A 16,218-nucleotide genomic window follows, 5' to 3' on the forward strand; every position below is an offset into this window, starting at 1 on the left:
GGCAGGAGAGTACTCTACCACAGAGCCACACTGCTGAAAAAGGGTCCTTACATTAGCTTATTATGCATGGTCAGTAAACTTCAAAGTCAATTTTCTCAAAAATTTTTGAGATTTATATAGAATTGCTTTGGGGGCTGAACTGCTTTGAGGCTTTGATATTTGACGTCTATCCGCCCGTTTAGCTGGGTGGTAGCATGCTTGCCTCCCATACACATGGTCCGGGTTCAATTACCGGCCGCGTTGGAGATTTTCTTTGCTTGGGGACTGGGTGTTGTGTTGTCCTCATCACCATTTCATCCTCACCATTAGCTGAAAGTCGCCCAATGTGGCACCGACTGAAAAAGACTTGAACTTGGCGGCTGAACCCAAATGGGAGATCCCGGTCAACAATGCCACACAATCATACAATTTCATTTCATTTCATTTCATGTCTGGACTTCACATATCATAAACAGAAGAAAAATACCAAAATCTGATTGCCGTGTGGTCTCCTTGTATGTGATCTTGCGATGTCCTATAGTCACTCAATGACTACACCTTCCCATATACCACAGCATCATCAGCAAATAGTTGCAGATTGCTGCTCGCCATGTCCAACATTTATGTATATACAGAAAAAGAGTTGTCCTATCAGATTTCCCTGGCACACCTGATGGTACCTTTGTCTCTGATGAACTTCGAGGACAACATACTATTATTTAAAAAGTCTTTGAGCCACTCACATATCTGGTGACCTGATATGTGTTTTGGAGCTTTGTTAACAGTCTGCTATAGGTCATCGGAACCTTAGTTAAAGTCTGCAGTGGGGACCCTACGCCAATGTTTTCTGGAAATCTAGGAAAAAGGAATCAGCCTGTTGCCTTTCATCCATGGTTTGCACGATAACATGTGAGAAAAGACCAAATTGAGTTTTGTATAAATGTTTTCTAAATTCATGCTTCTCTCTCAAGGAAATTTATTTTATTTGAACTCAGAGTTTGTTCAAGAATTCTGCTGAAAACTAATGTTAAGGATATTAATCTGTAATTTTGAGCACCCATTCTTCGGTATGAGAACAATGTAACAAAACTACTGAGGCACATACAGTAAAACACCTCATTTATCAATATGAAACCAAATAGAAGTACTGACATTAAAATATATATGAAAAGAAACACATGAATCTAAACTATTTTTAGTTCACATTATTATCATAAAACTGCACCAATCTTTACAAACATGCATTATAAGATAAAAAATAGTGTAACACTCACTTCATGCCTACTTCTCCAGAGAAATTGACCAGCCGATTACTGCTGGAAATAAGGTGATCAACCTCCAATGGATCAATATCTGACCCTAAAAATTAGAAACAAAAAGCAAAAGTGATAAAAGTTATTCTCACTAAACTCTACTGAACAAGTTTATCCCCACTGACACCATAACTTACGAAAATAGCCCACAAACTGAACAAGCTCATATGTATCCTCATCTCGGAAATCCAGACCACCTCGACGCATGTGACATGAAAAGGATACTTGATTTTCTGCAGAAAAAACGAGGGACAAAAATTTACAACTGTTATTTAATTCTCTCTTTATTCTAAACATTTCAAAAATGTTGTACATTCTAAATACCTTTTGTGTCACCATAGTTCATTGAGTCAACACTGCTAGCTGGGTTCAGTAGTATGTTGTAGAGAGCTGACTGATCCTCCTCATACACCATGTCATAGATCGTCATATTCATTAAGTCACTCTGTAGCAAAAAAAGTATTACTAGTAATTTTAGCAACAAATCGTGGCAATACAAGTGCCATTAGCAAAGTTCTGAAATAGAAGGGTACAAGTGGGCAAGTCACAATTTTATTCTGTGCATGTCAGATGTTCCTGACACGAGCGTCATTGGTAGACGTTGACGGGTGTCCTGAACGAGGGTCATCTTTAACTTCTGTCTGACCATTTTTAAACCGTGTGAACCATTCACAACACAGAGTATGGCTTAGGCACGTATTACCATAAGCTTCCTGCATCATTTGGTGTTTCTCTGTACAGGCTTTCTTTGAGTTTCACGCAAAATTTAATGCAGACACGTAGCTCCTCTAACTCCGCCATATCAAAATTCACAAACTGTGCAGCACAACATTCTACTCAATACAGCACTGAACAATAACTAACATACATACAACAATGGAACTTCCAGGAGTTACACATTAAACACAGATGTGTACAGGGTGTCAACCACATTTCACTGCAACACACCACTCACACAAAATTACTAATGTTCCAGAATTTTTTAACAGACTTCTTACACTGTCAATGGAATGTCCATTTTTCTAGCATTTAAAACACCTCATCAGACTGGACACATCTGATGATACTTTAAGACTGGGAAAACAAGCTTAGATGTGTTTTGCCAGTACCTATGAATTAAGAATAAATATAAATGTAGCTATTTTCCTAGCTCACCAGTTACTCTCTTCAGAATATTTGCCAAATCTGCCACACTCTCCTGTTCTCACTCTTCCCTTAGTTCATAGAGATCTAGTGCCATTAGATAACTACAGGAAACAATACATTTTCAGAAGATCACAGTGTTATGAAACAGTGGTCATTATGTTTTATCGCCAAGTATTTTTGCAGTTTGTAATTGTTTAGTTTGTAGAGAAGTAAATATTTCTATAAGTAATGTATAATTCCTAAACTGTTTCATGGATTTACATGTCCAGGGCTTATGGTTACAGAGAACTGGTAGTGTTCACCAGCCTCCAACTATGAAATGCTGAGTTCACCAAAATGGTACTTAGCAAAGTCTGCCTAAGTTCCCAAGACGCACTCAATTTCGTACAATCAATGGGGAATGTACAGCATATCAAATATAGCACTATGGGTGAGGTGAGCATTAACCCCTGCTAATGATAATGTACACAATCCATTGATGAAATAAGGTATTTAATTAACTACATACAGATAATGACAATTCATTTGAGGTACAAAACTGGAACTTACTGGTAAATGGCCAAGGAGAGAAGTAATGCTCTCAGAAGCATAAAAGATCCTTCCAGATGAGGAGAACACCATGATGAAACCGTCTAATGCCTACAACAAAAATAAAATATGCAGCATAAATAAACAAGCAAAGAAAAATACTGAATACACAACAACAGACCTCATTGTAAGTAGTTTACTTATAAATGAATACAATGTTTAAAAAACTATATAACAGTACATATCAAAAGCTTATAAGACTCACATATTTATCAGTAATAAAGCAAACAAGCTATGAAGAATACAAGGTCTCTGAATCAAGCTCAGCTAGTAAGATTAGAAATTTGTTGTTGTTGTTGTTGTATATTTAAATTTTATTTATATCTACATCTGCACTCTATAAGCAACAATATTGTTCACAGTGGAGGGTACCTTGCAACAGTGCTAGTAATTCCCTTTCCTATTCCACTTGCAAGTGGAACAAGGAAAAAAAACTGTCTATATGTCTCTGTACAAGCCTTAATTGTTCTTATCTTGTCTTCGTCGTCCTTGGGTGGGATGCACATTGGTGGGAAAAGAATTGTTTTGCATTCAGACATAAATGTTGGTACCCTAAAATTCCTCAATAATGTTTCACAAAAATAATGTTGTCTCTCCAGGGATTCCCATTGGACTCAAGGAGTATTTCCATAATACTCATATGTTGATTGAACCTACCAGTAACAAACCTACCTAGCACTGCACCTCTGAACTGCTCTGATGTCTTACTTTAATCCAACCTGACGGGCACCCCAAACAATCTAGCAGTACTCAAGAATGGGTTCCACTAGTGTTCTATACATAGTCTCCTTGATAGGTGACATACACTTGCCTAAAATTCTCACAATAAACTGAAGTCGATATTTTGCTTTCTCTACAACCAACTTCATGTGCTCATTCCATTTCATATCATTTTGCAACATTACATCTAGATATTTTTATCAATGTGACTGTGCCAAGCAGCACACCAGCAATGCTGTATTTCAATAAAACAAAGGGCTGTTTTCCCTACTCCTCTGCATTAAATTATATTTAGAGTAAGCTGCCATTCATCACACTATATAGAAATTCTGTCATCCTGTATCCTCCTACAGTCACTCAATAATGGCACTGAGCTGTACAATACACTGCATCATCAAACATCATTTTATTTTTGTATGTAGACAGTACGAGCGGTCCTATTACACTTCCTTTGAAGCTCCTGATGATATAATTTCTCTGATAAACACTCACTCTTCAGGACAGCATATTGGGTTCTATTACATAAAAAGTCTTCATGCCAGTGACACATCTGAGAACTTATTTTGTAACTCAGATCTTTAACAGTCCGCAGTGAAGCATCACGTCAAACGCTTTCCAGAAATCTAGGAAAATGGAGTCCACCTGTTGCACTTCACCACCAGTTTGCAAGATATCATGCAAGAAAAGGGCAAGCTGCGTTTCCGAATAGCAATGCTTTCTAAATCCATGCTGATCTGCAGACACACTCTTTTCCACCTCAAGGAAATTTAATATTTCCAAAGTTAAAATATGCTCATGTATTCTGTTAAGAATGTTGATCTCCAATTTTAAGAATCCATTCTTTTATTCGTCTTATACACAGGAGTCACCTGTGCCTTTTTTCCAATTGCTTGGGCTCAGCGATGAGCAAGAGATTCATGAGAAATGCAAGCTAGGTACATGTCAATGCTGCAATGCTGTGATTTCATCTGGATCTGGTGACTTATTTGTGTTCAACTCTTTCACTTGATTATCAGTGCTAGGATGTCTATTTCTATGTCCTCCATGTGGTAGTCTGTCACTCAAACATTGGTATGTCCATATGATCCTCCTGGCGGAATTTAAAACTTCTGCTTTTCCTTTTGGTGTCTTCTACCACTGCACCAGATTTGTTGATGATTGAGTGGATACAAACCTTCAGCCCGATAAGTAATTTTACATGAGACCTTTATTTTCTTGGCAAGATCTTCCACTAACTTATGATGGCAGAAGATGTTATATATTTCACGCATCAATCTTTTTAAATCACCACACTGCATCCTACATTCACTTGAACCTGTTTACCTTTGAACACTTATTTTTAAAATGACAAAAGGTGAACAGTATTTAGTTTTTGTAGATGTCTTACTAAACTGCAGACTAATGAGCCAATTTCTAACAACCTTTTTTTTTTTTCCTTTTTAAATGGAACGATGAAGAAATTCTCAGTGTGTTACGAGTGTTACCGACAATTCCTCTTCAAAACAGAAAGCTATCCACATTGAGGGTAGACAATTAAAACAAAACAGCACTTTTCTCTCTAGAGACATTTCTTTCATCCATTTTCCATGTCCCATTTAAAATCAACCAAATAAAATATGTACAGAATAATTAGGCCTACTGTCTGTAACTCACTTGATTGCTGGATTCCTTACTTCTAACTACAAGAAATTGGAAGACTTCTGGCTGCCAATTCTTTGTGTCTGACCACTGGTGGTGGTTGTACTACTACTACTACTTATGATAATGATGATGATAATAATAATAATAATAATAACTCATTTGGAGTAGTGAAATGGAGTAACACAGACCTAGAAGCACTCAATACACTTACACGATCACAATGCCACAAATATAGAATACATCACATACATTCAGCAACAGAAAGATTCACATTAAGCAGAAAGGAAGGAGGAAGGGGATTTATCGACATAAAAAACCTACACTATGGACAGGTAGACAATTTAAGAAAATTCTTTCTAGAACGAGCAGAAACTAGCAAAATACACAAGGCAATCACTCATATAAATACATCGGCTACACCACTGCAACTTCATAACCACTTCTACAACCCTTTAGATCACATAACATCAACAAATACGAAGAAAGTAAATTGGAAAAAGAAAACACTACATGGCAAGCACCCGTATCATCTAACACAGCCACACATCGATCAAGACGCATCCAACACATGGCTAAGAAAAGGCAATATATACAGTGAGACAGAAGGATTCATGATTGCAATACAGGATCAAACAATAAACACCAGGTATTACAGCAAGCATATTATTAAAGATCCCAATACCACAACAGATAAATGCAGACTTTGTAAACAACAAATAGAAACAGTAGATCACATCACAAGCGGATGTACAATACTAGCAAATACAGAATACCCCAGAAGACATGACAATGTCGCAAAAATAATACATCAACAGCTTGCCTTACAACATAAACTTATAAAACAACACGTTCCTACATACAAGTATGCACCACAAAATGTACTGGAGAATGATGAATACAAATTATACTGGAACAGAACCATTATAACAGATAAAACAACGCCACATAACAAACCTGACATCATACTCACCAATAAAAAGAAGAAATTAACACAATTAATCGAAATATCCATACCCAATACAACAAATATACAAAAGAAAACAGGAGAAAAAATTGAAAAATACATCCAACTGGCTGAGGAAGTCAAAGACATGTGGCATCAGGATAAAGTTGACATCATACCAATTATACTATCAACTACAGGAGTCATACCACACAATATCCACCAATACATCAATGCAATACAGCTACATCCAAACATATATATACAATTACAGAAATCCGTAATTATTGATACATGTTCAATTACCCGAAAGTTCCTAAATGCAATATAACATGTACCGTACAGCAAAAAGGAAGTGACGCTTGATAAAGGTCCGCGTCACTCCATTCTTAACCAGACTTCTAAAAAGTCTGAGAAAGTAAAGAAATAATAATAATAATACTGTGTATGGCCTGGGGCAGTGAAGTAGCTGTTAAAAAGTTACTGTTGTTATGTTGTCAAACAGTTCAGTTGTTGTTGCAAAATAAATAGTGAAGCAATCTCTGATCACTTGTGGCAATAATGTACAACTTGGAGAAGGCCTGTTCATGAAATGTTTAAGCACATGTGATGTATATGTATTAATTTTGCTGCTGCAGATGCATGGTACAAAGTACTAAACACACCGATGGGGCGGGGGATGCAGCATCACAAGATGATTAATGTAGAGTAACAAAATTTCGTGAATACATTTGTCTAGGTAACATATTTCAGTGATTAACACTCCAGGTTAATGTAAGCATGATATATGCCATAGCAAATGTGAAATGCTGGTACATTAATTACCGGCAGCACAAGAAAGTTAAACGCAAGCATGCAAAAGTGCATGCATCATGCTGTATAGGTCTGGATGTCACTTTGTAGGATGAAATTCCAATGACTGTTGCACTTGATTGGTCAGTACAGGGACAGTTAATGCTGTTTATGGATGACACTGGAACTATCATCTGATGATGTCCCACACGTGCTTGATTGGAAACAGATCTGATAATCCCTGTCGCAAAACACCCCCTGTAATATGTTAGTGAATGGCAGCACAACAGATCGAATACCAGATTGACATACAAATTTGCAGTCAAGGTGGCATGGGATAACCATGAGAAGTGCTCTTCCTGTCATACAAAATTGCACCCCAGACCATAACTCCAGGTGTAGGTCCAGTGTGTGTAGCACCTTGACACGCTGGTTGCAGGCCCTCAAACAGGCCTCCTCCTAACCAACACATGGCCATCACTGCCACTGAGACAGAAACAGTTTCCATCAGAAAATGCAACAGAGCTCCACCCTGCCCTCCAATAACATCCTGCTTGACACAACAGAAGTCACAAATGGTGGTGGTTTGGGGCCAATCAAATGCACGCTACAGGGCAAGTTGCTCGGAGTTGTACTTGAAGTAACCGATTTGTAACTGTTCGTTGTGTCATTCTAGAGCAAACTGCAGCTCAAATTGCTGCTGCAGATGCAGTACGATGTGCGAGGGCTGTACACCAAACATGGCAGTCTTCTCTCTTGGTAGAGTTACATGGACACCTAGTTCCCAGTCTTTTTATGAGTCTCGTGACCACCGCTCACAGCAATCATGTACAGTGGCTACATTCCTGCCAATATTTCTGCAATACTGCAGCAGGAACATCCAGCTTCTTGCAACCCTATGACATGACCTCATTCAAATTCAGTGATGTTGATAATGGTGCCTTTGTCACCTTAAAGGTATTCTTGACTAACATCAACCCACCATGTCCAATCTCAAAGGTAACTAACATTCATGACTGTTACAGAGTATATTTAAAGCAAACCTGATTTGCATCCTCATAGTGGACCTACTAGCACCACTCTTATGCGGCTGACGTGAAATCTGAATGGATATAATCTCTCAGATGTGAAACACACCTACCAATTTTCGTTTATGTTGCCTGACACGTTCTTGGTGTTACAATTTTTTTTCCTTCAGTGTACTCAGGAAGCTGTGTGTCATACATTTCTCACACAGACTCCCCGCCACGTTAATGCTAGATTTTGAAAAAAAAAAAAAAAAAAAAAAAGTATTTATACGTAACTTTTATATTCAGAATTACAGTGATAAAACTAATGATCTTTTGAAAATAATTTAGTTTCGTGACTGAAACACAATTGATCCCTTTTGTTTTCAACCCTCAGAAAATAAGATTTTATCCCTTAGGCGGTAATTTCCCCAAGGCTGGGAAACACTGCTCTACAATTTTACACTACCCCCCCCCCCCCAAAAAAAAAAGAAAAAAAAATCCCTCCAACAATAAATTAACTGTCACTCAAATTCTAAGCGAAGTAAAGCACAAATTTCTTTTTTCTTTAATTTAATTTAGTACTTCTTCATTAGTAATCCAATCGGCTCTGGAATTTTTCAGTAGCACCACATTTCGCAAGCTCCTATTCTTCCCTTTTCTGAATTGTTTATTTCCATGTTTCACTTTCACATCAGACTACACTGCAGAGAAATGACTAAAGAAAATAATTCCTTACACTTAAATTTGCATTAGATGTTAACATATTTCTCTTCTTTAGAAAAGATTTTCTTGCTATTGTAAGTCTGGATTTTATACCTTGTCTACTTTTGCCAACATCAATTATTTTATTGTCCAAATACTGAAATTTTTCCGATACTTTCAGTATATCATGTCCTAATTTAATTTCCTCATCATTCCATGATTTAATTCAACAACATTCTGTAATCTTTGTTTTACTTTTGTCAATGTTCATCATATAACCAATTTTTAGGACTCTGTCCATTCCAGTCAACTCTTCTTTCAAGTTCTTTTCTATCCCTAACAGAATAACAATATCATCAACAAACTATAAAGTTTTAATTTCTTTCTATATACTGGTGGACTGAGCCTCCAGTACTATTGTCTGCGTGACACTGCTATTCTCACTGGAAGCATCCAGGGATGGCAAGGGAAGCTTCATACCCAATAACTGTCTTTACTCCAATTATCACATTACTGTTTTTTAATAGGTTGACCATACACAAAGTGAACAGTGATACTTTGCACTCTGTACTGTCTGCGCTTGCTGCACCAGTTGGCGTTCTATGTTACAAAACGGAACACAGTGCTATAGTTTAGTTAAAAAGTTTGTTAAGTGTCCGGTTTCCTGTGATTTTGGACTAACGCCATTTATTAATTTAATTGCTAGCTGCACCAGTTGGTTGTTTTATGTTACAATACACAGTGGAAAATTTCAAAATTAATGCTCTCCTTTGGTTGTTGTTATCATATTTCAAGTTAGTGTATTCATGAAATTAAGGACAGTAACTTAAAGTTCTCCTCAAACTATCATTGTAGCATTATCAATAAATGCATAATTATTGTACTTTTAACTCAATCAGTCGATTCCAACCTTTCATTCCCCAAATGGGCCTGCCTGTTTGCCATAATATCAACCCAACAACAATAACAATACTGATCTACAACCCCTCATTTTTTAAAATGCCTTCTCATAGCTGCTGGGAACAAATTGTGCACAAATAAGCCTGCTACCAATTTAATGCTCTTTTTGACACAATCTAAAACAAAATCAGTAGGTAACTCGGTCATTCTCATACACTAAGTCTCTATAAAAAACTTAACAAACAAACCGAAACTTTGTGGTTCCTTTTCCTCTTCTATTTTTGTTGTTGTTGTTTTGTTATTGTTGTTACTGCCCTCAGTTTACCTATTTTTCACAATTAACTAACATTCAAATAAAATTTCATTCTACATTACCCCACAAAAACCAACTTGGTCTCCAGAATACTTCGGACAACTTCATCTTTACTGATTTTACCCTAATATCCTACAAACAATTTGACATTTTGGTGGTCACTGAAACACCTTAAATTTAATTTCCATTGTATGCTCATTACATTTGCTTAACATCTTCATACTTTCAGCCTCTTGCATTTTTCATAAGCAATCTTTCTGTTAGTTCCTCCCTGCTTCAATCCTCTCTAACAGCAATTTACACTGTGCTACGTAAATATCCAATGTGAGAGCTATCTCAGCTCATTCGGCATGTTGAACCCCGTTTCTAAAACCTTTTTAGTTCATGAGTGAGATCACTTCATCTCTACAAGTATTTTAAAATTTCCTTTTTCTTTGTTTTAACTAACACTAAACAAGTTATACTGATAAGAAAAACTATAGATATAAACATTTTAAAAATTAGGATCTAAATTAAATCATAATCTTACCTCTAAAATAAGGTGTGTAAACTCTTCATTTGACAGGAAAGACGGTTTCCAGTCTTCCTGAATCTCATGTGCTCTTGAGCGAACAGCTAGTTCTTGAAAACGTTTAGAAAGAGAAGGAAAAAACACAGTACATTTGATTTTGTACAGAATTTGAAATTACATTTGGAATCTCAAAATTAATTAAAACATTACAATAAATTTTTATGTGGATATGTTTATTGGAGAAAAAACAGACAGACATGAAGAAAACAGTAGTTTCTGAAATGTAGTGCTACAGAAGAAGGGCCAATCCAAATGAGGTGGTCCAATAAAAATTGAGTGCTTGACCATTTTTAAATATTTTAATTTTTTTGTATGTGATTGCCCTATATTTTAGAAGTTCAAAACAGTTTTTTTAAATAATTTATCTTGCACCTTTACTGGATGGTGGCCATTTTTATTTGTAGGTGCGCGACGATTTTTCAGTCTGGAGACATTAGTGAAAATTTGAATATCTCTGCACTGGGTTAAGTTACAACATTGCAATTTGCATGATTGTTTTTAGGAAAGTTTCCTCTACAACACTGTCTAAAACACAAAATACCCTAAATTCAAAAATAACCAGTCAAAATTGCCTTCAACATTTGGTATCCAAATTCTCAAAAATCCACTTTTTATGCCCAAAAATAGCAAACAAGGAGTGATTTATGAGAGTCTATTTTTTGCTATAGTTAGATATCATACACTACTAGCTTCATGTAGAGCAAGAACACTTACAAATGTTTCCTCAATTTTTAATGAATTTTTGAAATTTGAAAAATTTCATTTTTTGTAAAGTTTGGGACTGAATATAAAAATACGACTTTTGCACAGTTTGCACACCAATATGATAGCAACATACTGTAAAAATTTCAACATTGATATCTGACTGTGAACAAAGATATGATTTTTTGAAAATGAGGAAATAATTCACATTACTCTACAACTGATCTTATGACTGTTGCCTGTTCATGTGTGATATTGGTGGGATATAATCAATTATTATTGAAGTAAGATACTGAATTATATACAAAAAGTGGAAACATCACTCAAATTAACATTTACATTATTCTCACATACTTAAAATAAATATTTTCAATTAACATCCTTCGAGATGCGACTGTTCCTAAACCTGGTGGTGAATGTTAAAAACATATTTCTTCAGACAGCTTCTGTGATATACAATAAGACCTCCCAGTTGCTGCGGTAAGTTCAAGCACTGAAAGTTTCCATAAAACATTTGACATTGGTATCCAAATTTTGTCAGTAGTAGATTTCTTGAATTATGTTCTTGGGCCAGCAGGGTGGTAAAAATGCTCGAAAACATCATTGTTTTCCAAATTTATTCTTTCAACCTCTGCAAGCCACCACTGTCCATCATACACACATGCCACCTTGTCATCAGTTTCTAATGTTACATATCATCGAACTAAGTTTTCTGCAATGCCAAGGAATTGCAGAAATGCTTTGTTTCTTTTATTGCTATACAGCTTTCAAATCTGGTTCGAATTTTTGTTTTAATATGCAGAACCACTTCTTCTTTCTTCATCAGAAAATAGGCACTGCCTTTAATATTATCCTTGCAAAAGACATACATGTCCTGTACTGTGAGAAATTGGTCTGTGGTTGGTCTTTGTAGGCTGGCTTTACTTACTTCATGTTTTGTTGTACCTCCTACTCCATCACATGCATTTTTACCACTGTAAGATGCAGAAAAGTGCCATTCAGCCTCCAACCCAAAGTCTACTTTGTGGTTGCACAGATTTGGAAAATTCTTTTTGTTTTTATACTGACTACCACTTCCATCTGAAAAGTGTATCAGCCTCTCAACCTTGGGAAAATTTTCTTTTATGTAATTTATCACATACTTTTGAAACGCATGTACAGCCAAAGTGTTGTGCTCCAAGTAGTTGCTTAGAATCCAAATTGAAGAACTGTACACTTTATCTTTCCATTTTTAAAGTAGAGAATAAATGGATGCACTGTTGCCTGGTCATTGATTGACCCAGTGGTACCATTGTATTGCATTCTGAATCACAAACGTAAAATTTTCTGCAAAATCAGTTAGCGCTATGTATTCAGTTTCATGAAGTTGTGCTTTTTGTCCTTCAAAAACTTACTTTGGATTTTAGAAACATAGTGGTGGTAGTTTTTGTAAGTTATCAATTAAAGATTCCAAGTGCTCTTCCTGAGATTTAACCACTGTTATCATTTCTGCCCTGTCATTTGTGACCCACTGTTTGAAGGTAATACTGTCTGGCATTTCCTCCTCATATTCGTGAAACAATTCATAACAGCTCCCTTACCAGGGCATTTATTACACAAACTCATCATGCAGTCATAGCTGTTAGTGTCACAGACCATTAAATCTGGTAACTGAGTTTCACACCCGCAATCATCAGTTTGACATTTTGATGATATAAACAAACACATACGGAGTGTGTCACTGAGGATCCAGCCAAAATACACCACTAAGGGTGGAGGCCATAAAATTCTGACCTTCCAATTTTGCATTCAGGATGACAATTTTTGAAAGCTACATAAAGTTCATTTAAATTTGACACCACTAATCATTTCTCCTTTGTTACGTTAACCCCATTTATAATAACTCTTTTGCTATCTTTGCAACCTGGGCCCATTCTATTGTTTTCATTATCTTCAAAAAACTGCTGGATCTCTTTGTTTCTTCACTCCTTTCTTCTTTCCTGATACTGGAAGAATGCCTCGTTCTTTCACTAATTTTCAGGTTAGTTTAACCATACGATGAGTAACAGTGAATTCATTAACTACACTACTGGACATTAAAATTGCTACACCACGAAGATGATGTGCAACAGACGCGAAATTTAACCGACAGGAAGAAGATGCTGTGATATGCAAATGATTAGGTTTTCAGAGCATTCACAAGGTTGGCGCCGGTGGTGACACCTACAACATGCTGACATGAGGAAAGTTTCCAACTGATTTCTCGTACACAAACAGCAGTTGACCAGCGTTGCCTGGTGAAACATTGTTGTGATGCCTCGTGTAAGGAGGAGAAATGCATACCATCATGTTTTCGACTTTGATAAAGGTCGGTTTGTAGCCTATCGCGATTGCGGTTTATTGTATCGCGACATTGCTGCTCGTATTGGTCAAGATCCAATGATTGTTAGCAGAATATGGAATCGGCGAGTTCAGGAGGGTAATATGGAATGCCGTGCTGCATCCCAATGGCCTCGTATCACTAGCAGTCGAGATGACAGGCATCTTATCCGCATGGCTGTAACAGATCGTGCAGCCATGTCTCAATCCCTAAGTCAACAGATGGGGACGTTTGCAAGACAACAACCATCTGCACGAACAGTTTGACGACGTTTGCAGCAGCGTGGACTATCAGTTCGCAGACCATGGCTGTGGTTACCCTTGACGCTACATCACAGACAGGAGCGCCTGCGATCGTGCACTCAACGACGAACCTGGGTGCACGAATGGCAAAACGTCATTTTTGTGGATGAATCCAGGTTCTGTTTCCAGAATATGATGGTCGCATCCGTATTTGGCAACATAGTGGTGAACGCACATTGGAAGCATGTATTCATCATCACCATACTGGCGTATCACCCAGCGTGATGGTATGGGATTCCATTGGTTACACGTCTCAGTCACCTCTTGTTCACATTGATGGCACTTTGAACGGAGGACGTTACATTTCAGATGTGTTATGACCTGTGGCTCTACCCTTCATTCGATCCCTGCGAAACCCTACATTTCAGCAGGATAATGCACGACCGCATGTTGCAGGTGCTGTACGGGCCTTTCTGGATACAGAAAATGATTGACTGCTGCCCTGGTCAGCACATTCTCCAGATCTCTCACCAATTGAAAACATCTGGTCAATGGAGGGTCGAGCAACTAGCTTGTCACAATACGCCAGGCACTACTCTTGATAAACTGTGATATCGTGTTGAAGCTGGATGGGCAGCTGTACCTGTACACGCCATCCAAGCTCTGTTTGACTCAATGTCCAGTCGTATCAAGGCCGTTATTATGCCTAGAGGTGGTTGTTTTGGGTACTGATTTCTCAGGATCTACGCAACCAAATTGCGCGAAAATGTAATCACATGTCAGTTCTAGTAAAATATATTTGTCCAATGAATGCCCGTTTATCATCTGCATTTCTTCTTGGTGTAGCAATGTTAATGGCCAGTAGTGTATTTTTTTCTCTTGACCAAGAGTCAGGGAGAAAACTTAAAATTTTAACTTTTAATTTTTCTATTAAGCTCAAATATTCAGTGTCAGATGATGCTGGTGGTAGGTTTTCTTCTTCTTTAGAAATAATAATGGTATCTGTATTATTAAAGCATGATCTTAAGTCTTTTCTAATTTTGTCTGAAATTTGTTGTACCTTATTTTCAATAGCTGCTTTTCTTTTTATGCTACTTAATTTTATTATTTTTAAAGCAGGAGATACGTCTAACTTAGAACAAGCAAAATCCAATATGCTAACAGCTTCCCCATTAGGAATATAAATGTCATTAACGAGGTTACATGATTCTGGTTCTGGATTCACAACAAATATTTTTGAGTAACAATTTGGGCACAGGGAATTTCCAGGAATCATATTGCGTTTCAATTGGGAAACTGTTTCACTCTCACATAACAAGGACAAATGTTCAAGTTTTATTTCCCTCAAACCTTTAGTAATAGGCTTTTATGAACTTTAAGTGGATCAGAGCACTTTCTTCCAAAAATGTGGTTGTACTTCACAATATATTTCTTCTTATGATACTCACACACTGATGTTACAGAAGAACTTACTTGAAATTTAAACAAAGTTTGTCTAACTTCATCAAAGTCATTGGCATTTTTCATGTTTTTTGAAACTAAACCATAAACTGCTTTGTGACACACTTCACTTGCTATCTGTCCAACAGAGCACTGTTCAACCATGTTATTGCATTCCAGTTAATCTCTCAAAATTAATTATAAATTACACACAGAACAAAGCATATAACACATTCTACACTCTCGGTGAAGTATGTACATCCACTCTAACAGAGGTTTCAGAACAAACTGACTACAAGAATGGTACACCCAACAATAATGTACTTCTACAATGCCACACTCATCAATAATGTACTTCTTTACTGACAATAAAGCTAAATGTAAATGGGCATTTTTATTACCATAGAACTAAAGCGAAAGCACCTATTGTTTAATATTGCATTATTAAAAATAAATAGACTAAATGAATATTGAGTGATAGTGTTAACTAAAGATATGTCACAATTAAATTTTATTACAATGAAACAATAACCCATTTAAATAGGCGACAGCCATAAGATCAGTTGTAGAGTAATGTGAATTATTTCCTCATTTTCAAAACTTCGTATCTTTGTTCACAATCAGATATCAATGTTGAATTTTTTACAGTACATAGATATCACATAGGTGTACAAATTGTGCAAAAATCATATTTTTATATTCAGTCCCACCAGAGATAACTAACCCCAAACTTGACAAAAAATGAAATTTTTCAAATTTCAAAAATTCATAAAAAATTAAGGAAACATTTGTAAGTGTTCTTGCTCTATATGACGCTAGTAGTGTATGATATCTAACTATAGGAAAAAATAGACTCT

At 36.6% G+C, this 16,218-nt stretch overlaps 1 protein-coding gene across 2 annotated transcripts in view; it reads right to left on the reverse strand.

The window, feature by feature from the left end:
- LOC126251868 (circadian locomoter output cycles protein kaput) overlaps window positions 1-16,218 on the reverse strand; it is a 115,286-nt gene that overhangs the window by 92,935 nt on the left and 6,133 nt on the right. For both annotated transcript variants that reach the window (XM_049952558.1, XM_049952565.1), the window contains exons 4-8: window positions 10,577-10,668; window positions 2,988-3,077; window positions 1,617-1,737; window positions 1,430-1,525; window positions 1,254-1,338 (exon numbers count right to left, since the gene is read on the reverse strand). In XM_049952558.1, coding sequence (XP_049808515.1) covers window positions 1,254-1,338; window positions 1,430-1,525; window positions 1,617-1,737; window positions 2,988-3,077; window positions 10,577-10,668 — 484 coding nt within the window. The remainder of the gene's footprint in view (window positions 1-1,253; window positions 1,339-1,429; window positions 1,526-1,616; window positions 1,738-2,987; window positions 3,078-10,576; window positions 10,669-16,218) is intronic.

Source organism: Schistocerca nitens, chromosome 1 (genome assembly GCF_023898315.1).
Source record: "Schistocerca nitens isolate TAMUIC-IGC-003100 chromosome 1, iqSchNite1.1, whole genome shotgun sequence".
NCBI lineage: Eukaryota > Metazoa > Arthropoda > Insecta > Orthoptera > Acrididae > Schistocerca > Schistocerca nitens.